The 27,202-nt window shown below is 42.7% G+C and overlaps 1 protein-coding gene across 5 annotated transcripts in view; it reads right to left on the bottom strand.

Annotated features, from left to right (window-relative positions):
* rev3l (REV3 like, DNA directed polymerase zeta catalytic subunit) overlaps positions 1-27,202 on the bottom strand; it is a 221,247-nt gene that overhangs the window by 60,715 nt on the left and 133,330 nt on the right. For all 5 annotated transcript variants that reach the window (XM_041187885.1, XM_041187886.1, XM_041187888.1 and 2 more), the window contains 2 exons: positions 13,339-17,947; positions 319-1,250 (listed from right to left, as the gene is read on the bottom strand). In XM_041187885.1, the coding sequence (XP_041043819.1) occupies positions 319-1,250; positions 13,339-17,947 (5,541 nt within the window). The remainder of the gene's footprint in view (positions 1-318; positions 1,251-13,338; positions 17,948-27,202) is intronic.

Here is a 27,202-nt window from a genome sequence, read left to right as displayed (position 1 = left end):
CTATGCCTCATCTTTTTCACTTTAAAACACTGGAGCAAAATAAAGTGCCAGAATCTCTGATTTTAACTAATTAAAATATCACACTTTGTTTAAACAAAATCTCAAGCAAGGCAATCTATAGTAACTTTTGTTTTGAAAAGGTGGACAACTAACTCTTGTAGAAATTATTAAATCTGAGCGTTATTTTGGGGATCCTACCAAAACTTGTACAAAAGAAGCTATTACTGGAATTTCAATATGAAATCAGTAGCAGATTTAAGGTTTACAGTAATATCTATTTTTGTACCAATAGTTTAAAACATAGAAATGAATACTGACCCATTTGTATAGGAGTGCAGTAAAGAGCATCAGGAATTCCATCACTTCTAAGCCTCTGTGCGACAGGTGTGCTATGTAGTACAGATGCAGAATTCTCAGCCGCTCTTGTATTAGACTGAAAGGGTGATCTTGCCAGCTGCTGCTCATCACACTGTCCAGCATTTGAAGGCACGCTATTGCTGATCGGTGATGGGCAATCCTCTGCTGCAATCTCCATGCTGAAGGTCGCTGTTGGCTTAATTATGCCTCTATTTTCTTCATTTGGTTCCCACTGCCTTACATTAGGAGAAGTTGGTTGTTGCCATGGAGATAACAGTGGTGAATCAGGGGAACTGTACGCACGATAGTCATCGTCATCATCTTCAAATGGCTGCGGTACTTTAGTTAGTTGTCTTGCTGGAGACTGAGGTTTCATGTTGTTCTGCTCTGGAACTTTTAGCAGCGGTGTTTCAGGGGAAGAGGCACGTTCACTTGGCTGGGCATCCCTTCCAGCTTGCTCTTGGTCAGGAACTGCAGAAATTGCCGTAGCCAACTCTTCAGCCAGAGGAGTCCTATCTTCTTGTGAAGGCTGCAAGCACTGATTCTGGCTGGTATTCTTAATTAGACCAGTCTGATTTTTTGAACGTTTCTTTGAATGCTCGTATTCTCTTTTGGCCTGAAGCCATAACTGCACTCGTTGCAAACTAGGTGGACTTTTACATGGCAGGATTATAATCTTTCGGTCTTCAGAAGCTCCTAGACCAGCCCCCATCTTTTGAGCAGTAGAATGTCTATTCCCAGTAAAAGCAGGGGAGCTAGGTCTAGCATTCTGTGTCATCGCTGATAAGGCTGTCTTCCAGAATTGCAGCCCTTCCAGTGAAAAATCTCCATCAAACTCCGGCAATTCATTGGGTAATCTGGTTTGAACAGTCAAAACCCGTCCTCCTATCTCCCTATCATTGAAGGAGAAAATGATTCAGTCAGCTGAGCAATCCTCAGTTAGCCAGGTATTCAAAGCCACACCAGTTGTAAGAAACGTTCTACTGCATCGTGTGCATACGAACAATTTTTAAAAATAACAGTTCTTACTGTCTGCCACTTTTGGTTTATCACTTGCTTACCTCTACAATTCCAATCAGTGAGATAACTGCCCTAAATGCTCATCTTGGGGAAGTCAAATAAGATTGTATGGCTTTTAAGTCTCTGTTTTGTTTTGAAGAATTGAATGGATAAAGTTATAATTGCAAATAATTATAAATTCAACTCAGTGCTGAGTCTTTTTTTTGGGTGTTTTTGGATGTAATCTTTACAAAAAAGTGCTGCAACCATTCTCAGGCAGAATAATTAAATTGAGAAACAATTCCAGACATAGCTGTTTTACAAGAAATGATCTGTGAGGTGCTGCATTTACCTATTCAAAAGAAAATAGATAGAAAAAAGGAACCTTTGGAAATTCTTATAACAGCAAATTCCTGTTAATTTTTTGCCAGGTGTTCCAGGTTTTCTCAGACCTAATGGGCGTTTTCACCACCAATTTTAGAAAATCACCAAATGAATGCCTCAAACGCGGCATTGCAGCGGTCTATGGAAATCCCTCATCACCAAACAAGATATTAACAAAATCAAAGATTGGTTACTTGTCTGATTTTAGTGTGCACCATTTAAATTTATAGGGTCACACACATCTCACCAATGTCTAGAGAGAAGTTAGCAAGAAGCTGCATGAGCAGTACAGGAGATTAACCAACTAAAAATGTGCAGTGTACCAGCACCATGCTATGTTAAGCACTCCGCTGCGTTTATTATTACTATTATTACAACAGTCAGTGGTCAAAATACCAACATTCAGATAATAGGACCAGGAGAAATAAACCCAAGAATCAGAATCTTACAGCAAAGAAGATACAGATTGTTTCTTCCAGAATTTGCCTTTCAAAATGAAAGATTGCGAGGGGGCAAACATTGAATCTGCTAGCATTCTGGATGAAATGCACCATACCAACACGGGACCACTCAGTGGACCCGGAGGCTTCAAAAAGGTGAAGGGAGGCGAGACAAAGCTGACCCGGTGCTGCTGCTGGTGACGGGGCTCAGGCTGTGAACTGTCTGCAACTGGAGAAAATCATGTGTGATGTGGCAGAAAGCCAGGTAAGTGATTAGCTGAGTATTTTGCTCATTTATCTTTTTAAGAACTAGTAATTAAAAAGTTAATAAATTAACATAATAAAGATGGCAGGGCAGGTGATGTGTTGTGGCTGCGGAATGTGGTAGGTCCTGTATACCAATGTGATCCAGGGCAAACACGTCGGCAGTAAGTATCTGCGGCTTGAAAAGCTTCAGCTCAGTCATTGAGCTGCAGCTGAGCTGCAGACACTGCGAATGCATCAGATAGGAAGAAAGACCTGGATACTATTCGGGGGGGAGGGGGCAGTCATACTCCTTAGGCTAGGCAGATCTTTAGAGTTCGTCACTGGTCAGGGACAGGAGGGTTTCACTGCGAGTCAGGCAGGTAAAGGGATTCAGCAGTTAGCGATGGAGGAGCCTCAGCCCCCGACTTTGTCCAACAGGCACAAGGTGCTTGCTACCTGTATGGATGGGGAGGGGTGCTGCAAGGTGGATGAGCAGTCTGGCCATGGCATCATGGTGAAGGATGCCATTCAAGTGGTGGGAGCGAAGTGGAATGTGGTAGCGACAGGAGAAAGGATAGTCAGTGGGATAGATACCGTTCTCTGCAGCTGCCATTGGGAGCTCCGAAGGTTGTGTTGTCTGCCCACTGCCAGGGTTAAGGGCATCTCCTCATGGCTGGAGAGGAACTTGGAGCGGGACGGGGAGGATCCGGTTGTCGCTATCAACGTGGCAACCAGCAACCCAGATAGGACCAGGAACGATGTTCTGCTAATTAAATTTGAGGAGTTAGGGTCCAAATTAAAATGCAGAGCATCAAAGGTAATAATCTCTGGATTGTTACCTGAGCCATGCATCAATTGACATAGGGTTAATTAGTTAGAGAATTAAATGCGTGGCTCAAAGAGTGGTGCGGGAAGGAGGAGTTTCAGTTCATGGGGGCATTGGAATCAGTACTCAAGGAAGAACGAGCTATTACATTGGGATGGACTCCACTGAATCGGGCTGGGGCCAGTGTCCTGGTCAATGGTATAACTGGGCCTGAGGACAGGGCTTTAAGCCAAGAGCGCAGCGGAAGGTTCGGGTGAAGGGAGATTTAGAAATCCAAAGAGAAAGGTTGAAGCATCAGACCAGTACAGCAATGTGGGTAAAGACAAGCAAGATGGGACAGGAAGAGACAAAAAAAAAATGTACATCAAAAAATAAGGTATTTGTATGGAATAGAAGTTTAAAAAATGAAATTAAAAGCATCTGCATTAACACAGATGAACTTGTGGCACAATGAGGTAAATGATTTAGATACAATCGCCATTACAGAAACATGGTTACAAGATGATCAAGGTTGGGAAATAAATATTCCAGGGAACACAATATTTTGGAAAGCTAGACGAAATAGCAAAGGAGGAGGGAGCCCTGATATTAAAGGATGATATAAGGGCTTCAGAGAGACCTGGCCTCGGAAGATCCTGAAGTAGAATCAGTATGGGTAGAAATTAGAAATAGCAAAAGTCAGAAAACATTGGTGCGAGTAGTTTATAGGCCCTCTAACAGTAGTTATACCGTTGTCCAGAGCATTAAACAAGAAATCATTGGAGCTTGTAACAAAGGCAACGTGATAATTGTGGGGGACTTTAATCTTCATATAGACTGCGACAATCAAATTGGCAGGAGAGGTCTAGAAAATGGGTTTGTGGAATGTTTTTGTGACAGAGTCTTAGGCCAATAAATTTTGGAGCCAACTAGGGATGAAGCAATCTTAGATCTAGTATTGTGCAATGAAGCAGGGTTAACTAATAATGCCATAGTAAAAGATCCACTGGGAAATAGTGATCATAATACCAATGAATTACAGGTTAAATTTGAAAGTGATATACGCCAATTACATATGAGAAACTTAAACAATGCCAAATTTATAAGTATGAGGGGACATTTGGCTAAGGTAAATTGGGTAAATAGACTAAAAGGTATGGCTGTAAATGAACAATTGGAAACTTTGAAAGAAAAAATTCAAAACGCCCAACAAAAATGAATTCCATGGAAAAATAAAACTGAGCAAGTCAGGCCCATCCGTGGCTCACTTAGGAAGCTATGGATGGCATTAGATTAGAAGTGCTTACAGTATTGCAAAATACAATAACAAGTCTGAGGATTGGAAGTGTTTTAGAAGCCAGCAAAGGACAATCAAAAAGTTGATAAAAAGGAAACAGCAGAGGCAGTGAACAAACATTTTGTGTCTCACAGTAGAAGGCACAAGTTTCATTCCAGAAATAGACAGTAACCTAGGGGCTAAAGAGAATGAGGAAACTAAAATTACAGAAAAAATATTGGAGAAACTTAAAGGACTTAAAGCAACAAATCCCCAGGACCTGATGGTCTATAGCCTAGGGTTCTAAAGAAGATAGCTGCAGAGATAGTGGATGTGCAATATCCACTGATTTTCCAGAATTCACTGGATTCGGGAACAGTCCCATCAGATTGGGTGTTGGCAAATGTTACTCTGTTTTTCAAGAAAGGAGGGAATGAGAAAACAGTGAAATACAGGCCAGTTAGCCTAAGGTCAATTGTTGGGGAAAATGCTGGAATCTATAATTAAGGAACGGTTAACAATGCATCTAGAAAAGCATAGGATGATTAGAACAAATCAACATGGTTTTACAAAAGCAAAACCCATTTAACAAAATTTATTGGAGTTTTTTGAGGATGTAACTAGTAAGGTAGATAAATGGGAACCAGTAAATGTAGTACATCTGGATTTCCAAAGGGCTTTCAATAAGGTGCCACACAAAAAGGCTAACAGACAAGATAAGTGTGCATGGAGTTGGAGGTAATATATTCGCATGGATAGAGGATTAATAAATAGCAAACAGAGAGGACATAAATAGGATTTTTTTAAGTTGGCAGGTAGTGAATATTGGAGTACCACAAGGGTCAGTGCTGGGGCCTCAGCTGTTTACAATTTATATCAATGACTTAGGTGAAGAGTCAGGGAGTAATGTATCTGAGTTCGCTGATGATACAAGGCTAGCCGGAAAGGTAAGCTGTGGGGAGGACACAGAAAAGCTGCAAAGAGATATAAGCAGGTTAAGTGGGCAACATGATGGCAGATGGATTGTAATGTAGGGATGTGTGAAGTTATTCACTTTGATTGAAAGAATAAAGAAACTGAACATTTGTTAAAAGGTGAAAAACTTGTAATTGCTGATGTTCAAAGAGACTTGTGTGCTCGTACAAGGAATGCAGCAAGTTAACATACAGGTACAGCAAGCAATCTGGAAGGCAAAAGGCATGTTGGCCTTTATTGCAAGAGGATTGGAGTACAGGAATAAAGAAGTCTTGCTAGAATTGTACAGGGTTTTGGTGAGACTGCATCTGGAGTAGTGTGTATAGCTTTGGTCTCCACATTTAAAAGATATACTTGCATTGCAGATGGAACAATGAAGGTTCACTGGATTGGTCCCTGGGATGAGGGGGTTGTCCTACGATGAGGGTTTGAGCAAATTGGGTTATTTTCTCTGGAGTTTAGAAGAATGAGAGGCGATCTCACTGAAACGTACAAGATTCTGAAGGGGCTTGATAGGGTAGATGCTGAAGAGATTGCTTCTGCTGGTAGAGAAATGCAGGGGCACAGTCTCTGGGTAAAGGGGCAATTGTTTAGGACAGAGATGAGGGGAAATTATTTTACTTGAAGGGTTGTGAATCTTTGGAATTCTCTGCCCTAGAGGGTTCCGGATGCTCGACCATTGGATACATTTGAAGCTGGGATAGACAGATTTTGGGTGTCTCAGGGAATCAAGGGATATGGGGAACAAGCAGGGAAGTGGAGTTGAAGCCCAGGGTCAGCCATTATCATATTGAATGGCAGATCAGGCTCGACGGGCCATATGGTTTACTCCTGCTCCTATTTGTGTTCTTGTGTACCTCCCTCCTAGCCCTCCCATGATTGGTCCTTCCATTGAGCAAAGGCAGCAATATTGCTATAACAATAAATGAATAGCCTGCATAAAGCTATTTACAACAAAAGGTTTTTCACGCAGTGAGTGGTTAGGATCTGGAATGCACTGCCTGAGTGTTGTGGTGGAGGCAGGTTCAATCAAGACATTCAAAAGGGATGCAGGGTGTTATATGAAAATGAAGAATGTATGGTGTTACTGGGAGAAGGTGGAGGAGTGCCACAAGGTAAATGGCTCCTACAGGGAGTGACACTGACACAACAGGCCAATAGCCTCCTTCTGTGTTGTAACAATTCTGCGATTCTGTGAAATTACCCAAAAAGTACAATTGTAAGATAGTGAAAAAAAACTCTAAACCACACATCAGGAAAAAGGTATAAATGTATACCTTTATACACAAAGGCTGCACTTCATTAAAAAAAAAACAGGGAAAAATCGACCCAAAGTTAGAGTTCAGTGAGGAACAGTTTGTTACCTTGCCTATAGATATAAATCCTCAGAGCCACACCAGTTTTCTTCGGCGGAATTCTTCGGAGCAAATAGCTGTGATGGTCAAATAACCTTGGGTAGATTTTCCCTCTTTTTTTGGTGGGTGGGCTGGAGGGAGTTGCTGGAGAGGTGGGGAGGGAAGTTGGATGCAAGGGCAGGGGGATGGCTTTCAGCAGCCCACCTACCTGGCAATTGAGTGCCCGCTGATGAGGGGTCTCCACACGAGCAAACCGACATGGTTCGCTGGGAGGCGCGCGAGACCTGAAAGCGTCTCATTTAAACCCCTGAGCCACCACTAAATCCTGATGGGCTCAGGGATAACTGCCTTTATGTGACTCTTTAAATGAGTCTGACATTGCTATTCCTATCTTGGGCCCTTCCCACCCCTTAATAGATCTGAGACAGTTCTCCTGGCCCCAGGAATCCAAAGTGGGTACTCTTGCCTGATTCTCCTGCACCACAGAACCATAGAAAAATTACAGCACAGAAGGAGGCCATTCGGCCTATCTTGTCCATGCCAGCCCGTTTCACCTTCCTGCACCCAGCCCATAGCCCTGCAGCTTACAGCACTTAAGATGCAGATCCAGGTACGTTTTAAAAGAGTTTAGAGTTTCTGCCTCTACCACCAACTCGGTCTGCGAATTCCAGGCACCCACTACCCTCTGCATAAAAAAGTTCTTCCTCATGTCCACCCTACACTTTCTGCCACTTATCTTGAATCTATGTCCCCTGGTTCTAGAATTCTCCACCAAGGGAAACAATTTTATCCTGTCCACTCTATCTATTCCCCTCATAATTTTGTATACCTCAATCAAGTCACCTCTCAGCTTTTTTTGTTCTAAGGAAAATAACCCCAACCTATCCAATCTCTCCTCTTAGCTACACTTTTCCAAACCTGGCAACATTCTTGTAAATCTCCTCTGCACTCTCTCCAGAGCTATTGTCATTCCTGTAATGTGGTGACCAGGACTGCACACAATACTCCACTTGTGGCTCATCAGTGTTTTATACAATTCCAACATTATATCCTTACTTTCATATTCTATACCTCTGCCAATGAAAGACAGCATTCCATTTGCCTTCTTTACAACCTTGTTTACTTGAACTGCTGCCTTCAGGGACCTGTGTACTTGTACACCAAGATCTCTCACTTCATCTACCCCTCTTAGTATATTCCCATTTATTGTGTAATCCCTGTAACTGTTTGACCTCCTTAAATGTATGACCTCACACTTCTCTATGTTAAAATCCATCTGCCACTTTACCGCCCATTCCACCAACCCATCTATATTGTTTTGGAGATTATGGCTATCTTCTACACTATCCACTACTCAGCCAATCTTTGTGTCATTTGCAAATTTTCCAATGGTGCCCCCACCTTCACATCCAAATCGTTAAATACAATACAAACAGCAAGGGTTCCAACACCTAGCCCTGTGAAACACCACTTGAGACAACTTTCCATTTGCAAAGGCATCCATCAACCACTACCCTTTGTTTCCGGTTACAAAGCCAACCTTTTATCCAGTTTGCCACATTGCCCTGAATCCCATGGGCTTTTACTTTCCTGACCAATCTGCCATGTGGGACCTTGTCACATGTCTTGCTAAAATCCATGTACACAACATCCACTGCACTACCTTCATCAACCCTTTTTGTCACTTCCTCAAAGAATTCAATCAAATTTGTGAGGCAAGACCTTCCTTTAACAAATCCATGCTGACTATCCCTGACTAGTCCACGCCTTTCCGCTTAACAGTTAATCCTATCTCTCAGGATTGATTCTACTAATTTGCTCACCACTTATGTAAGACTAGCTGGCCTATAAATTGTTTGGCATTTCCTTTGATCCCTTTTTAAACAATGGAACTACGTTTGCATTTCTCCAGTCCTCCGGTACCTCCCCTGTATCTAGTGAAGAATGGAAAATCATCCTCAAAGCATCTGCTATCTCCTCCCTGACTTCCTTCAGCAGCCTCGGAAACAATCCATCTGGCTCTGGTGACTTATCAACTTGCAAGGATTTCAACCCTTCAAGTACTTCCTCTCTCTTTATGACTATCCCGTCCAATATCTTGCAGTGTTCCTCCTGGACTACTATATCTACATCCTCCCTTTCTTTTGTAAACACGGAGACAAAATATTCATTCAAAACCTTTCCCACAGCCTCTGCATCTACACACAAGTTTCCATCTTCATCTCCGATAGGTCCCACTTCTTCCTCAACTAACCTTTCAGCATTAATGTATTGGTAAAACATCTTTGGGTTACTTTAACTTTACTTGCTAATCTTTTTTCATGGCCTCTCTTTGATTTCCTTATTTCCTTTTTTACTTCATCCCTGCACTTCGTATATTCGTTTAGCTATCTGCTTAATTCTTTGTGCCTAACGTACGCTTTCTTTTTCTGTTTGATCTTCTCCTGTATGCCTCTAGACAACCAGGGGGTCTAGATTTGGCAGTACCGCTCTTATTTTTGTAGGGGACATGTCTACTTTGTACAATTAGGATCTCGCTTTTTAGTGCTTCCCACTGCTTTTCCACTGTTTTATGCTCCTGCAGTGCTGTCCAGTCCACCTCAGCCAAGTCCCTTCTCATTTCTGCAAAATTTGCCTTCCCCCAGTTCAAAACTTTTACTCCTGCCTTATTCTGTCCTTTTCCATGGTAATGCTTCCACCCTGGGCATCCGTCCAAAAGGGCGAGGATTTGCACATAGGCTAGCACTGAAGGAAGCTGCTGTAATTCCAGTGCAACCATTATATTGTTCTACATACATTACTTGAGAGTTTTTTGATCTATGAATTTGGGAGAATAGGACACAGTTAGTCTCTAAAATGCAAAACCATTCATCCCACAGTGACCCAAAATTTTAAAAAGCTATGCATACACCACAAAGAATTAGAATTATTTGAATTTGGATATGACATGGTATTATAACCGCATCAGGACCCTTGTTTAAATTGCTGAACACATTGAGTTAAGCAAATTTGTCCAGAGAGGAACAATAATGGCTTCCATTTCAAAATTCTCTTTTATAAAAAGGTAGGGGCTTTCCTAGGCATGACTGGGATTTCCTTTACTTAATCACAAAACTGATAATCCAGTAGGGACAGAAACTGCTGCCTGCAGTTAGCTGAATATTGGTATATGTGCAAGGGGCTTTTATCTTTGCTAAGCAGCCTTTACTGGGACAGTTGGTAAGTACTCTGCATACTTCAGGCTATCTAAATTCTACTTTACACTGGATTTTCACGACAACATTGAATCTGTGGTACTTTCCTACAATATTTCCATTTTGGAATGAGGGCATATGCATCTTTCAGGCTGACTATGCTGGCTGCATTTTTGGATGATTGGTGGTAGAAAACACATCTTATATTTCTTTAGATTTAAGGTATCATCATGGGATGGGTGTCGCTGGCTAGGCCAGTATTTATTGCCCACCCCTAATTGCCCTTGAGGTGGTGGTGGTGGTGAGCCGCCTTCTTGAACTGCTGCAGTCCATGTGGTATAGGAACACCCACAGTGCTGTTAGGGAGAGTTCCATGATTTTGACCTAGCGACACTGAAGGAGCAGTGATATAGTTCCAAATCAGGATGGTGTGTGGCTTGGAGGGAAACTTGCAGGTGGTGGTGTTCCCATGCATCTGCTGCCAATTCCAGCACTATGCTTTACGAAGAATATGAAACTTTAGAGAGGAGCAAATATTTATGAGAATGGTTCCAGGATGAGGGGCTTCAGTTACAAGGATAGATGAGAGAAGCTGGGGGCTGTTCTCTGGAAAGAGAAGGTGGGGAGGAGATTTGATAGGGGCATCCAAAATCATGAGGGGCCTGGACAGAGTAGAGAGAGAAAAATTGTTTATTTTGTTGGAAAGGTCAGGAACCCGAGGACAAATTTAGTCATTAGCAAAAGAATCAAATGCGACATGAGGTTAGCAATTGGTTACAATCTGGAATGCACAGCCTGAGTGTGTGGTGGAGGCAAATACAAAGGCTTTCAAAGGGGAATTGGATAAGCATCTGGAAGGAAAAAAATTGCAGGGCTACAGGGAATGGGCAGGGAGTGGGACTAACTAAATTGCTCTTGCAGTGAGCCAGAATGGACACAAATGGGTCAAATGGTCTTCTGTCCTCTAACCATTCTATGATTCTAATCTATTTCATAAAATAATCTATTTGAGCAGAAATTAAGAAAACTGCTAAACAAAGTAATACAGCAATGATTATGACAACAGGAAATTTGTTGGGAAAGGCAATAAAAAGTCAAAGCTTGCTCACAGACAGTTAAGAATTCACCTAAGCTATTGAAACAGTGAATTTCTAAAAGGGTGCAGAGATTGCATATGCTAAGTGTTATTCAGGGAAAAACTGTTTGAGGGTCGATCTTTGTACAAAAGCAAGAAAAAAATTAAACAAAAACAAAAATAGCTGGAAAAACTCAGCAGGTCTGACAGCATCTGCAGAGAGTAATACAGTTGCCGTTTCGAGTCCATATATCTCTTCATCAGAACTAAGGAAATAGAGAAATGAGGTGAAATATAAGCTGGGAGAGGGGGGCGGGACAGGTAGAACTGGATAGAGGGCCAGTGATAGGTGGAGGCAAAGAGATTGCCAAAGATGTCATAGCCAAAAGGACAAAGGGGTGTTGACGGTGGTGATATTAGCTAAGGAATGTGCTAATGGTGACATTAAGGGTAGAATGCAGGGCGAGCAAGGTACAGATAGCCCTAATAGGGGTGTGGTGGGGGGGAAGGGATTGAAATAGGTTAAAAGGTGGAAATAAAACAACAGATGGAAATAAATTTTAAAATAATGGAAATAGGTGGGAAAAGAAAAATATGTTAAAAAAAATTATAAATTATTGGAAAGGGGGTGGGGATGGAAGAGAGAGTTCATGATCTGAAGCTGCTGAACTCAATGTTAAGTCCAGAAGGGTGTAAAGGGCCTAGTCGGAAGATGAGGTGCTGTTCCTCCAGTTTGTGTTGAGCTTCACTGGAACAATGCAGCAGGCCAGGAATGGACATGTGAGCATGAAAGCAGGATGGTGTGTTGAATTGGCAAGCGACAGGGAGGTCTGGGTCATGCTTGCGGACAGACTGAAGGTGTCCCGCAAAGTGGTCACCCAGTCTGCGTTTGGTCTCTCCAATGTAGAGGAAACCGCATTGGGAGCAGTGAATGCAGTAGACTAAATTGATGGAAGTGCAAGTGAAGTGCTGCTTCACTTGGAAGGAGTGTTTGGGCCCTTGGACAGTGAGGAGGGGGGAAGTAAAGGGGCAGGTGTTGTACCTTCTTCAGTTGCATGGGAAGGTGCCATGGGAGGGGATTGAGGTGTAGGGGGTGATGGAGGAGTGGACCAGGGTGTCCCAGAGGGAATGATCCCTGCAATCCCTGTGGAATGCTGGGGCAAGGGGGGCGGTGGTGGGTGACAGAGAGATATGTTTGGTGGCGGCATTGTGCTGGAGTTGCCAGAAATGGTGGAGGATGATCCTTTGAATGCGGAGGATGGTGGGGTAATCAGTGGGGACAAGGAGGCTCCTATCATGGTTCTGGGAGGGAGAGGAAGGTATGAGGGCGGATGCGCGGGAAATGGGCCGGACATGGCTGAGAGCCCTGTCAACGACCGTGGGTGGAAAATCTCAGTTAAGGAAGAAGGAAGACACGTCAGAGGAACTGTTTTGGATAGTGGCATCATCAGAACAGATGCGACGGAGGTGAAGAAACTGAGAGAATGGGATGGAGTCTTTACAGGAAGCAGGGTGTGAGGAGCTGTAGTCGAGGTAGCTGTGGGAGTCGGTAGGCTTGTAATATATATTGGTGGACAGTCTATCACTAGAAATTGAGACAGAGAGGTCAAAGAAGGGAAGAGAAGTGTCAGTGATGGATCATGTGAAAATGATGGAGGGGTGGAAATTAGAAGCAAAATTAATACATTTTTCCAGGTCCAGGCGAGAGCATGAAGCAGCACCGAAGCAGTCATTGATGTACTGGAGAAAGAGTTGTGGGAAGGGGCCTGAGTAGGACTGGAACAAGGAATGTTCCACATACCCCATAAAGAGACATGCACAACTGGGGCCCATGTGAGTACCCATAGCCATAACTTTTATTTGGAGGAAGTGAGACGAATTTAAGGAGAAATTGTTCAGTGAAAGAACAAGTTCAGTCAGATGTAGGAGAGTAGTGGTGGATGGGGATTGTTCGGGCCTCTGTTCAAAGAAGAAGCAGAGAGCCCTCAGACCATTTCACTGGGCGGTGAAAGTGTGGACGTCCATGGTGAAGAAGCAGTAGTTGAGGCCAGGGAAGTTAAACTAAGTTACATAACAGTCTGTATATCATATCTATCAATCTACAAGTCAAAATAATTTGAACATATTTTATCATGGTGCAGCATCATATACTTAATTCTAAAATAGGACTTTGCTTAGTCAATTAATATTTTCCTGATTTTACATAGCTAGAGGGGCATTTAGACTTCTCACCTGGGTTTTTCCGGAGCATCTGATGGATCACTGCAGAATGGTTCTTGGTAGACAGTTTCTGACAGGTTATGGTCAAACAGTGTTGCCACTATTTCCTCTCGGCTTGGTGGTGACATTAAAGGCTTTAAAATGTGAGCACCTGATGTGCGGCTGATGTAGCAGCTATTTTTGGATTGTAACGGGGAACTAACGGATGCTGGAGAACTATGAGACGTTGCTGGGGAACCATTGCTATATTTGGAAGCACAGAGCTCTGGATCTTCACAGCTTATTGCTGCCATGTCTTCACCAATAAATCCTATAGCTCCATTTGGACTTGAACCAGTAGAAAGGGCAGACAAACAAACATCAGACCTGTCACATTCTCTTCCACTTCCTTCATCCAATAGCATTATTTGGCTACTCGAAGACTTTACAGGGCTACAGGAAGTTCCATTCTCCAAAGAATCATGACAATGATTAGGGGTCTGATCCTTCAGCTCCATAGTTGACATTCCAGACAAATGGGTACTAGATGACTCAGAAGAACTTGACAGAGCATTTGGAATTGGCAGGTCAGAGCTTTTATTTAATTGCTTCAACTTTTCTCCATTGTCTACAAAGGACTTTTCAAACAGATCAGGGCTGATTGAGCCAGACCTGGCCCATTCAGTATTGTCTGAAGGTTGATGTACTTGGTCAGAGTGTTGCATTTTACTGCTCTGGGGCTTATAAGCACAAGTCTCTATTACTGCCTGGGCTGGAATAGACTCCTGAACAACATCACTCAAAAATTTTTGAGGCAGATTTTGCTCAGCTGCTGGCATGAATTGACATCCAGAATATATGGTACAATACCTGGTTTGTCCAACAGTATTGATATCAAAATTGTAAGACTGGGGAAGTTCAGGTGATAAACTGTCAAAACTGTAACTATCAAAGCCTGCGTCTGAATGGAAAACAGGGCTGTCATCAGAAAAGGGACATTTAGATTGAGAAGTCTGAGGTTTTTTGGTGAGCTCTCTTTTTGAGGTTTTGGCTTTCTTCTGTGCAATCTTTGCACTTCTCGAGTTCCTTGTTTTTTTAGAAGCAGCATCCTTTGGGGACTTTGAATGAGCAGCAGGGAGAAAACCAGAAAAGTCTGTGTTAGCAGAACTTTTACTGAGTTCATTTTGCTCATTCGGACAAGAAATACTTCTATGAAACAGTGTTTTTGGAGAAGGAGCTTGAGCATTTCCTTGGTGTGCTTTTTGCTGTCTTTTCTGCAGCAACTCTCTTAAAACGGTGAGGCTAGACTGACTATTACCAACAGAAGCTAGGCCATCTATTCTTAGGTTGTGTTCAGGTTTCTGAGATTGGGGCATGATATTTGTTTCCAAGAATGTTTCCGACACTGATCTCTGCTTTATTCTAGGAGGGGTGAAATCAGATATATCCAAAATGCTGCCAGTTTCTTGTTCCCTTTCCAAAACCTTTTTCACTAATTTACTGTGGCTACATGAAGTAAGATTAAGACACTGACCGTCCTTTTCATTTGCTAGCGGAGAAATCCTGACAGGCAAATCCATGACAATATTTGTTTGTGAATATGCTGAATGCTGATTTACCTCAGAAGTAAATAGAGTAGGTTTTGATTGATGAGCTTTGGATCGCTGGAATGATTGAGATGGATAATTTATTTTGCCATCAACTTCAAGTTCTGATTGAGAAAATGTGGACTTCTGGTCAGATTTATACATTTGCATGTCCTCTCCATTTTGCCTCTCTCTAGCTTCAGAAATAGGTGGAGCACCACCAGCTTTTGTGTGGCTCATAAGCTGTGACCTCTGCTGCGTTGGATTGTTTCTCTGTAGTCTGAACATGTCTTCAGTTGACTGAACTGGCAGGTGAGAGTACTGCGAAGGCTGTGGATGAGGTTGATCTGTGGAAGAGGCCGTTAAGTGATCAAAACAATGCTCACCTTGAGGAAGAGTCAATGCTGCCTGTGGCGCAAGGTTCGTGCCCACTGATAATTGGAAATTATCTGTCATCTGAGTTCTGTTATCCAACATGTAAATAGAATCAGAGTGCGCGCATGAAGGGCTCGTTTTGCTGAGACTGAATGGGAGACTGGAATGCAACTGGGACTGAGAACATGTGGTTAATTGGGACAGTGTGTCTGAGTCTTGCTCACCTGGCGGATATGAGAAGTCAGGCAGGTTTGTGTTGTCATCAGCTTCCAGCAAAGAACAATAGTAACCCCCTGAGTCGCCTTGAATTTCTTCAGAATAAGGTTGTGTTGAAGGAAGATGCCCTGTTGAGCAGATGCTAAGAGGAATGTTGGGTTGCTCATCAATCTTGGAAATGGGGTCTGATTCTGCAACAAGCACATTTTCAAGATTTCCACAAAACCTACTTATGGCTCTATCTTTAGAGGATGAATTCAGTTCGCTGCTGATGAGCTCAGAGCTCCTCTTTTGCTCATGTGGCTCCGTACTTTGAAGTGCCCCCTGCTTCACAGCAAGGTTTGGAACTGTATTTTTTTGTCTCCGAGTCCATCTTTTTCTTGTTTTCTTACGTTGCTTTAACTGCTGTTCATCTTTTTCATCGCCTGTCACTTGCTTAGCTTTCTGGGATACTTTCATCTTTTTAGCTGTCATGCCAGCATTGCAGGGAGATTTCTTCCTGGATTTTAAACATTGCTTTTTTCTGCGATTTTTACTGCCTTGCAACAAATAATCAGAATTGATTAAAGCACAGGGATCACTGTCTCTGACCAATACGTCATCTTCTGTTGATACAATGGATGGCATTCCATCCCCTTGCATTTCACTTGGTGACCAGCATCGAGGTGGTGATGGTTTAGAAGGACTTGGCATTCTTTCAGACAAAAAGCCAAGTTTATACATTACATCTTTATATTCTGTTGAACAGTCGTCTGCCTCAGCACTGTAACAAGGTGAAGGAGGGGAAAGTTGAGAAAATTCTACTTTCTTTTTAGTAAAAGCACTTCTTTTTATTTGAGTTTGGCTGGCAATGTTAAGTTTTTCCTTTCTTTGTAGCTTTTTGTATCTTCCAGCTCTTTTTTTTAAGCTGGACTGAACTTTTGCTTTTTTTCCTCTCTTTGGTGTAGGTGTTGCAAAAGGTTTGATAACAAGAGGTGGTTCAGTGACCTTGGGCCACCAGTCTTTTAATGGTGAAATTTTGTGATATTTTTGCAGTTTATCTTCATCAAGCACAACATGGTCCTCATTTGAATCCACTTTCCCTATCTTAACCAACATATTTTTTCTGCCCTTGAATCGGTTAATAATAATATATTTTATAATCACAGGGGGTTCCTTCTTGTTAAGCCTTCTCCTTTTGCGTGATCGCTGAGAACGATCTGTACTGTTATCATTGGCTTTTGAACACTCTGGCCGAGTTGGGCTGGCCTTGAAGATTTCTGAGCCTTGGCCATGTTCACTGTCTTCAGCTTCGTAGCTTACTTTCCGCTTTGTTCGGAGTGTATACTTACTGCATGCTAACCGAAATGACTGTCCCTCTAGGCTATTTTCTGGAGATCCTTCCTTATTAAAGATCTGTGATTCTAAAGGAAGACCATTATCTAAAGATTTCATCGAACTGTGATCCATTGATATTTCATTTTGCAGTACTCTGATGCTACAAGAATTCAGTTCAGTGGAGTGGGCACTTTTTACCTTTGCAGCTGTAGAATTTCCTGTCAACTGGGTACCATTTGATTTCTTTCTACTCAACTTGAGCTTTAACCTGCGGTCATCTTGTTTCTGAAGTTTAGGCGGCCTGTTGAAGACTTTTTCTGGGCATTTCAGACAGTTGGGAAGTACCACACTAGGGAAAAATGTGTATTGCGCCTCATGCTGATCAATGACAGTTTTCTCTCTTTGGGTTGCTTGAAAGTCTTCATATCTAATTTTAAGTTCACTACGGCTTTTCGCAATGTTGTTTTCAGCATCTGTTGCAGTAGTTTTATGTTCTTCAAAAAGCTGAACCCCATTTTTTATACCTATTAGGGGGATCAAAGGTTTATCATACATGCTGTTTTCTTTTTTATTGGGTACATGAGGCACTTTATTAGCTATCCTCCCGACTAAGCAACCGAGAGTTGAATTACTATGAAATTCATCTTCAGTGGTTAGATTTCTCTGGTGTGTAAACGACAAATTCTTTTCACAGTTAATGCTGATATAATGCTTTACCCTCTGAAGTCTATCAGTGTGTGATGGTACCTGATTTTCATAGTCACTGGTTATATGTTTGTTTTCACAGACAGCATCTGGAGATCTATCTACCATATCAGCATTTGCAAACTTCACATTGCAAAGGCCAATTTCTTCACAAGGTGCACTGCATTTTAAATCATAACCAGCTTCATTCGAAAAATTAGAAACTGAGTGTTCAGGCTTCTTTGTTGTGATGAATGAATTCTGATACGATGGTATTTCTGTAGAGTTCAAACCATCAAGCGTATGAGGTGTGGTACCTGCATGATTGTACTGTAGTCCAACATGATCAGATGGTGGCAGTTCTAATAGCACAGTCTCCTTGTGAAACGTCGTCTTTGTCAGTACTTTGTCTCGGACTGCTAATGTAGAATGAGTTCTTGAACCGTCTTCGTTTAATGTGTTATCTAAAATGCAATAAGTTCAATGAGATAGCCATGGAATTGCTGAAGGATAGAAGAACATTAAAATAGTTCAGCCTGATGGCAATACAAGTCAGCAAACTTTGTAACATTAAAAATACATTGTCACCAACTTTCTCTCTCTCCCTATGCTAGCCACTTGCATCCAAGCTAGAATTAGTTCAAATAGAAACAATGTTCACACATCAGTGCCTCACTGAGCCCCAGATTTGAAAAGTACTCAAAGTAGTCACTATACAATTTTCTTTCCCTCCCCAAAACAAACTAGGTAAAGTGTCAAATTTAAAGCAATGCAACAGTCCCATGATTAACATATGCAAAGTCGCTTATTTAGGGTAACACTCAAGGGCTGAATGGCCTACTCCTGCTCCTTGTTCGTATGAATGTATGCTTCATATGTGCTTACACTTAGTGGAGGTTAGGCATTTGCCAACAAGAAGTGAGGGCAAGTTATTCTTTGTGTTGCACTCATCACTATGTTGCAAGTTTAAAAAGCATTAACAAAGGCCTCTGACAAAGTAGGTTGCTTGTTTTCCTTGAACGTTAAACATACAGCACAGGAGGCCATTCAGGTTTTTCATGCTTCTGCTGGTTCTTTCAAAGAACTACCATTTAGGCCCACACTCCTGCTCTTTCCCTAAACCCTGCTTTTTTTCCCCCAAGTATATTCCTTTATAAATCTGGCACGCGGTCAGAGAAACCAACAAGAGGAGGAAAAAAGTGTTGTCAGAAGGTCCGAGATAAGAAAGTAGAAAATAAATTATGACAATTTCTGGATAAGCACATTATCTTGGAGTTATATTTCAACACAACACTGATAGGATCCATACAGCCAGAACAGGGGACAGATGGTTATCCAAGGTAAAATGTAATAAGTTTCATTTCAGATCCCCATGTGTGAACTTGCAGGTATAACTTCCATAACTTGGAAATAAAGCAGAAGTCTCTTCCCAAAAACGACTGCAGGTGTCATATACAAATAACAGCATTGGCTTGACATGAATTGTATCCCGATGAGTGCTTGACAATTAAAAAAGGAATTTCCAGAGACTCTCAACATGCTGCTTTTTAAAATTCTTTCATGGGGTATGGGCATCACTGGAAAGACCAGCATTTGTTGCCCATCCCTAATTGCCCCGGAACTGAACATTACAGAGAGCAGTCAACCACATTGCTGAGAGTCTGGAGTCACGTGTAGACCAGACCAGATAAGGACGGCAGATTTTCTTCCCTAAAGGGCATTAGTGAACGAGGTGGGTTTTTACAACGATCGATGATAGTTTCATGGTCACCATTATTCAGACGAGCTCACAATTCCAGATTTAATTAATTGAATTTAAATTCCATGAGCTGCCATGGTGGGATTTGAACGCGTCTGCAGGTTTTTAGCCAGGGTACTCTTGGTTGCTAGTCCAGTGACATTGCCGCTACACTGCCATCTCCCCCTATTGTTAAAGGAGGTTTCATGTTTCATAAATGTCTTCTCCACAACTGAATGTTTATTGAACTACATAACTACAGTGGCTAACCTGAAAAGTGTCCCAAAGCCATTCAGTAGTTTAATCATATAAAAAAAAATTCAAAGTAATTAACCTTGTGGCACCCTTTGGGATGCCCCAAGAGGCACTATACAAATTAAAGTTTGTTGCTTATTTGCATTTCCCCTCCATTGAAAGGCAATAGAAGCACTTCTCTGCAAAAAAAAAATTGACCAACAAAATCATCTGCACATTTATCTTTTTGCCAATTTACTGACTGGCCAAAGTCAACCATGTACAAAGTAAAATGCAAATTTTGATTGTAAAGTATCATTTAAAGCTCTAGGGTTGATCTAATCAGTCTTCTACTAACCGGTCAAGTCAGTCTGTTTCTATATTTTTGAGGAAAGTTAATGGCATTTTTCACATTTCATCTCTAAGGGAATTGAACAGTCCAATGAATGTTATCATGAGGTGAGAAGGTGGTAAGGGGAGTTGGGGTGGGGGGAGGAGACAGAGACACAGAGAGAGAAAGAGACAGAAAGAGACACAGAGAGAGAAAGAGACAGAAAGAGACACAGAGAGAGAGAGAGAGAGAGAGACACACAGAGAGAGAGAGAGACAGAGAGAGAGACACACAGAGAGAGAGAGAGACACACAGAGAGAGAGAGAGACACACAGAGAGGGAGAGAGAGAGACACACAGAGAGGGAGAGAGAGAGAGACACAGAGAGAGAGAAAGACACAGAGAGAGAGAAAGACACAGAGAGAGAGAAAGACACAGAGAGAGAGAAAGACACACACACACACACACACACACACACACACACACACACACACACACACACACACACACACACACACACAGAATGAATGGTGGGGGATGTGGGAAGGTACTGACTACACTATTATTTGGTTCATTTTAAAGAAAAAAGTTTATCTCAGCTTACTTGCAATCACTGTGACCCACAGCTCTTATTTTCTTGAGATTGGCAACTAAACCACTCTATCCAAAGAAATGGTATGTGGAACATTCCTTGTTGCAGTCCTACTCCGGCCCCCTTCCACAACTCTTTCTCCGGTACATCGATGATTACTTCGGTGCCGCTTCATGCTCTCGTCGGGACTTGGAAAAATTTATTAATTTTGCTTCCAATCTCCACCCCTCCATCATTTTCACGTGGTCCATCTCTGACACTTCCCTTCCCTTCCTTGACCTCTCTGTCTCAATCTCTGGTGATAGACTGTCCACCAATATCCATTACAAACCCACCGACTCCCACAGCTATCTCAACTACAGCTCCTCACACCCCGCTTCCTGTAAGGACTCCATCCCATTCTCTCAGTTCCTTCGACTCCGTCGCATCTGTTCCGATGATGCTACATTCAAAAACAGTTCCTCTGACATGTCCTCCTCCTTCCTTAACCGAGGTTTTCCACCCACGGTCGTTGACAGGGCCCTCAACCGTGTCCGGCCCATCTCCCGCGCATCCGCCCTCACGCCTTCTCCTCCCTCCCAGAAACATGATAGGGTCCCCCTTGTCCTCACTTATCACCCCACCAGCCTCCGCATTCAAAGGATCATCCTCCGCCATTTCCGCCAACTCCAGCATGATGCCACCACCAAACACATCTTCCCTTCACCCCCCTTATCGGCATTCCGTAGGGATCGCTCCCTCCGGGACACCCTGGTCCACTCCTCCATCACCCCCTACTCCTCAACTCCCTCCTATGGCACCACCCCATGCCCACGCAAAAGATGCAACACCTGCCCCTTCACTTCCTCTCTCCTCACCATCCAAGGACCCAAACACTCCTTTCAAGTGAAGCAGCATTTCACTTGCATTTCCCCCAACTTCGTCTACTGCATTCGTTGCTCCCAATGTGGTCTCCTCTACAGTGGAGAGACCAAACGTAAACTGAGTGACCGCTTTGCAGAACACCTGCGGTCTGTCCGCAAGAATGACCCAAACCTCCCTGTCGCTTGCCATTTTAACACTCCCCCCTGCTCTCTTGCCCACATGTCTGTCCTTGGCTTGCTGCATTGTTCCAGTGAAGCCCAATGTAAACTGGAGGAACAACACCTCATCTTCCGACTAGGGACTTTACAGCCTTCCGGACTGAATATTGAATTCAACAACTTTAGGTCGTGAGCTCCCTCCCCCATCCCCACCCCCTTTCTGTTTCCCCCTTCCTTTTTTTTCCAATAACTTATAAAGATTTTCCTTTTCCCACCTATTTCCATTATATAAAAAAAAACCCCACTAGAGCTATACCTTGAGTGCCCTACCATCCATTCTTAATTAGCACATTCGTTTAGATAATATTACCAACTTTAACTTTAACACCTATATGTTCTATTGTACTATTGTCGTTGACATCTTTTGATGATCTGCTTCTATCACTGCTTGTTTGTCCCTACAACCACACCCCCACCTCTCTCTCTCTATCTCTCCACCCCCCACACACACACCTTAAACCAGCTTATATTTCAACTCTTTCTTGGACTCAAACTCAAGTTCTGTCGAAGGGTCATGAGGACTCGAAACGTCAACTCTTCTTCTCCGCCAATGCTGCCAGACCTGCTGAATTTTTCCAGGTAATTCTGTTTTTGTTTTGGATTTCCAGCATCCGCAGTTTTTTTGTTTTTATCTCTATTTTTTTGTTTCTATCCAAAGAAATGTTGCCCGAGGTGCTTTCAGGTTCATTATGCTTATCCTGTTATCCTATTCAATACCAACTAGAATATAAACATTTTAGCCTATTTCCATAAGACCATAAGAAATAGGAGCAGAAATTAGGCCATTCGGCCCATTGAGACTGCTCCGCCATTCATTCATGGCTGATAAATTTTTCAACCCGATTCTCCCACCTTCTCTCTGTAACCTTTGATCCCCTTACCAATCAAGAACCTATCTATCTCGGTCTTAAATACACTCAATGACCTGGCCTCCACAGCTTTCTGTGGCAATGAATTCCATAGATTCACCACTCTGGCTAAAGAAGTTTCTCCTCATCTCTGTTCTAAAAGGTCTTCCCTTTACTCTGAGGCTGTGCCCTCGGGTCCTAGTCTCTCCTACTAATGGAAACATCTTCCCCACGTCCACTCTATCCAGGCCTTTCAGTATTCTGTAAGTTTCAATCAGATCCCCCCTCATCCTTCTAAACTCCATCGAGTATAGACCCAGAGTCCTCAAATGTTCCTAATATGTTAAGCCTTTCATTCCTGGGATCATTCTCGTGAACCTCCTCTGGACCCTCTCCAGGGCTACCACATCTTTCCTGAGATTCGATCCCATCCCCTCACCCCACCCCACCCCCACTAGGGCTATCTATACCTTGCTTGTCCTGCTTTCTACCCTTAATTAGCACATTCCTTAGATAATATCACCACCTTCAATAACTCTTTGTCCTTTTGTCTATGACATCTTTTAGCTATCTCCACCTATCACTGGCCCTCTATCCAGCTCTACCTGTCCCACCCCCACCTTAAACCAGCTTATATTTCACCTCTTTTTCTATTTTTACTTAGTTCTGTTGAAGACTCATATGGACTTGAAACGTTAACTGTGTTCCTATCCGCAGATGCTGCCAGACCTGAATTTTTCCAGGTATTTTTATTTTGGATTTCCAGCATCTGCAGTTTTTTGCTTTTATCTTAGAATATAAACATTGCTATACATTTAATAGTACAATTGTATAATTATTCCTAACCCCTTAAACCATAATAATGTATATATGCTGAATTTTCTCAGCGTTATTGAAAGGTCCTGTAATAGATATTTGTTTGCATTCTAGGAAGTTAATTGACCCCATATACTGCAGAATCATAGAATGGTTACAGCATAGGAGGCTGCCAATTGATCTGATGAGCCTGTGCCAGAACTCGAAAAAAAACGACTACTAGTTCCACTCACCCTTCAATTCCCCGTAGACCTGCAAATTCTCTCTTCAGGTAATCGTCCAATTCTCTTCTGAATGCCGTGAATAAAATCTGTCTCTACCACCCTCTCAGACAGTGTATACTAGATCCTAACCATTTACTACATAAAGATTTTCCTCACTGCCTGTTTTTTTGCCAATCATCTTAAGTCTGTGTCCTCTGGTTTTCAGCCCTTCCACCAATAGGAACAGTTTCCTTCCATCTACTGTCTAGAACCCTCATGATTTTGAATACCTCTAAAATCTCCTCTCAACCTTCGCATCTCTAAGGAGAACAGCCTCAGCTTTGTCAATTTATCCAGGTAACTGAAAACCCTCATCCCCAGACCACTCTCTTAAATCTTTTCTTCACTCTATCCAATGCCTTCACTTCCTTTATGAAGAGTGGCGTCAGAATTGGACACTATTCCAGTTAAGACCGAATCATAAAGGTTCATCATAATTTTGCTTTCATACTCTCATGCCTCTATTTATAAAGCCCAGGACTTAGTATGCTTTAATAACTGCTTTATCAATCTGCCCTGTCACCTTCAATGATTTGTGTGCATTTACCTCCAGGTCCCTCTGCTCCTGAACGAGCTTTAGAATTGTATCTTTTATTTTACATTGCATTTCCTCATTCTTTGTCCCAAAACTAACCACTTCATGATTCTCCACATTCAATTTTAGCCTCCACGTGTTTGCCCTTTCCATCAGCCTATGTCTTCTTGAAGTCTATCACTATCCTCCTCACAGTTCATAATATGTCCACATTTTGTGTCGCCTGCAAAGATTGAAATTATGCTCTGCACGCACAAGTCAAGGCCATTAATATAGATCAAGAAGTGGTCCTAATACTGATCCCCGAGGAAATCCCACAGTATACATTCCTCCAGTCTGAAAAATAACCAATCATTCACCATTATTCTGTTTCCTGTTACTCAGCCAACTTTGAACCCATATTGCGACCGTTACTTTTATTCCATTGGCTTCAACTTTGCTGGCAAGCATGTTACTGTCCTAGGCTCTGCCATCTTCAGCTGTTTCATCAATGATCTTCTCCCCGCCCCCGTCATAATGTCAGACGTTCTGGGGATGTTTGCTGATGATTGCACGATGTTCAGTACCATTTGTGACTCCTCAGATAATGAGGCAGTCCACTGTCCATAAAGACCTGGACAAAATTCAGGTTTGGGCTAACAAGTGGCAAGTAACCACACAAGTGACAGGCAGTGACCACGTCCAACAAGAGAGAATCCAACCATCTCCTCTTGACGTTCAATGATATTACCATTGCTGAATCCCCCACCATCAACATCCAGGGGGTTACCAGCGGCCAGAAACTGAACTGGGCCAGCCATATAAATACTGTGTGTACATGAGCAGGTCAGGGGCTTGAAATTCTCTGGTGAGTAACTCACCTCCTGACTCCCCAAAGCCTTCCCACTATCAACAAGGTACAAGTCAGGAGTGTGATGGAATACTCTCCGCCTGCCTGGATGAGTACAGCTGCAACAGCACAAGAGGCTTGACACCATCCAGGAGAAATCAGCTCACTTGCTTGGCACCCCATCCACCACCTTCAACATTCACTCCCTCCACCAGTGATGTACAGTGGCAACATTGTTTACCATCTACAAGGTGCACTGCAGCAACTCATTCCTTCACTGTCGCTGAATCAAAATCCTGGAACTTCTTTCCTAACAGCACTGTGGGTGCACCTATGCCTCATGGACTGCAGCGATTCAAGAAGGCAGTTTATCACCATCTTCTCAAGGGCAATTAGGGCTGGGCAATAAATGCTGGCCTTGCTAGCACATCCATGCATCATGAAAGAATTAAAAAATTTGTGGCATTCATCAAATTCCCTTTAGCAGTCCATGTACACCACATTTCCTTCATCAAACCTTTGTTACTTCATCAGAAAACCAACTCGTTAAAATGATTTGCCCTTAAATCATTGATCAATCCTCATTTGGCCAAGTGACTGAATTTTGTCCCAGCTTATTTGTATGCCTAAGGAAGGCTTTTGGATTTCTTTGTTAGCTGCCAGTTTCTTCTCATACTCTCATAGCTGCTCTTATTTTTTTCACTTCCCCTCTAAACTTTCTATATTCAGCCTTGTTCTCACTTGTATTATCCGCTTGACATCTGTCATACACACTTTCTGCCTCATCTTACTTTCTATCTGGTTTGTCATCCAGGAGCTCTGGATTTGTTTATTCTACCTTTCTTCCTCATGGGAAAGTACATCAACAGTGCCCTGACTATCTCTGCCTATTATTCTGTTACCTGCTTTTTCTGCCTTTGCTTCCAGTTTACCTGAGCCATGCCCATTCTCACCCACTGAAATCAGCCCACCTCCAATTATTTATTTTTACTCTGGACAGCTTTGTCTTTTTCCATAGAAAACCTAAACCTCACGATATTATGATCACTGTCTTCTCAATTTTCCCCCAGTGACATTTGATTCACTTACCTCACCTCATTCCCCAGAAATGGATCCAGCTATGTCTCCTTCCTTGTTAGACTGGAAACATACTGATTCTAGAAAATTTTCCTGAGCACATTTCGGAAACCTTTCTGCCTATCTGCCCTCTCCCTCCAGCACTGTAATCAATGCTTCCGCCCTTTCTACTTTCTTTCCTTCCACGTCTTTCCTAAACACCTTGTATGCAGGAATATTTGGTATCAAGTTCTGCCCTTTCTTGAGCCAGGTCTCCATTATTACCACAACATCTTTCTCCCAAGTAGATATTTGCCCTGCAGCTCACCAACCTTATTTACATGTTCACATAGATGCACTGTAACCTAATTTAGATCTTATTGCATTCCCTTTTACTCTGACCCCACCTATTTCTCTATCTAGTGTTATCTGTTTCTCCCAATGCTTTGTGCATCTTGTTTTTCCTCTCCAAAGTTACCACCTGGTTCCTGTCACCTTGCCAAGTTAGCTTAAACTCTCCCCAAAAGCTAACAAACTGCCCCAAAGGACATTGGTCCTGGCTCTTTGGGTACAATTCATCTGGCCTGTACAGATCCCATCTTCCCCAGAACCAATCCCAATATCTGAGGAATCTAAAGTCCTTGCTTCTGCACCTTCTCTTCAGCTATACATTACTCCAATCTATCTTTCTTTTAAATTTATTCACAGGATGTGGGCTTCGCTGGCTGGGCCGGCATTTGTTGCCCATCCCTACTCGACCTTGAGATGGTGGTAGTGAGCTGCCTTCTTGAACCACTGTAGCCCATGTGGAGTAGGTACACCCACAGCGCTGTTAGGGAGGGAGCTCCAGGATTTTTAACCCAGTGACAGTGAAGGAACGGTGATATATTTCCAAGTCAGGATGGCGAGCGACTTAGATGGGAACACCACCACCTGGAAGTTCCCCTGCAAGAGACTCACCATCCTGACTTAGAAAAATGTCGCCGTTCCTTCACTATCCATGTGTCAAAATCCTGGAACTCACTCCCTAACAGCACTGTGGGTGTACTTACACCACATAGGCTACAATGGTTCAAGGAGGCAGCTCACCACCACCTTCTCAAAGGCAAATAGGAATGGGCAATAAATGCTAGCCCAGCAAGTGAAGCACATATCCCATGAATGAATAAAAAAAAGGATAGAATGGAGTAATATATAGTTGGAGAGTAGGTGCAGGAGTGAGGACTTTAGATTCCTCAGATATTGGGATGGGTTCTGGGGAAGATGGGATCTGTACAGGCCAGATGATTTGGGTGCCAATCAAGCAGGCTGCTTTGCCCTGGACAGTGTCAAGCTGCTTGAGTGTTGTGGGAGCTGCACTCATCCAGACAAGTGGGGGGTATTCCATCACATTCCT

Source organism: Carcharodon carcharias, chromosome 5 (assembly GCF_017639515.1).
Source record: "Carcharodon carcharias isolate sCarCar2 chromosome 5, sCarCar2.pri, whole genome shotgun sequence".
Lineage (NCBI taxonomy): Eukaryota > Metazoa > Chordata > Chondrichthyes > Lamniformes > Lamnidae > Carcharodon > Carcharodon carcharias.
The sequence above is the reverse complement of the archived record's forward strand: the minus strand, read 5'-3'. Positions and strand labels throughout refer to the sequence as shown.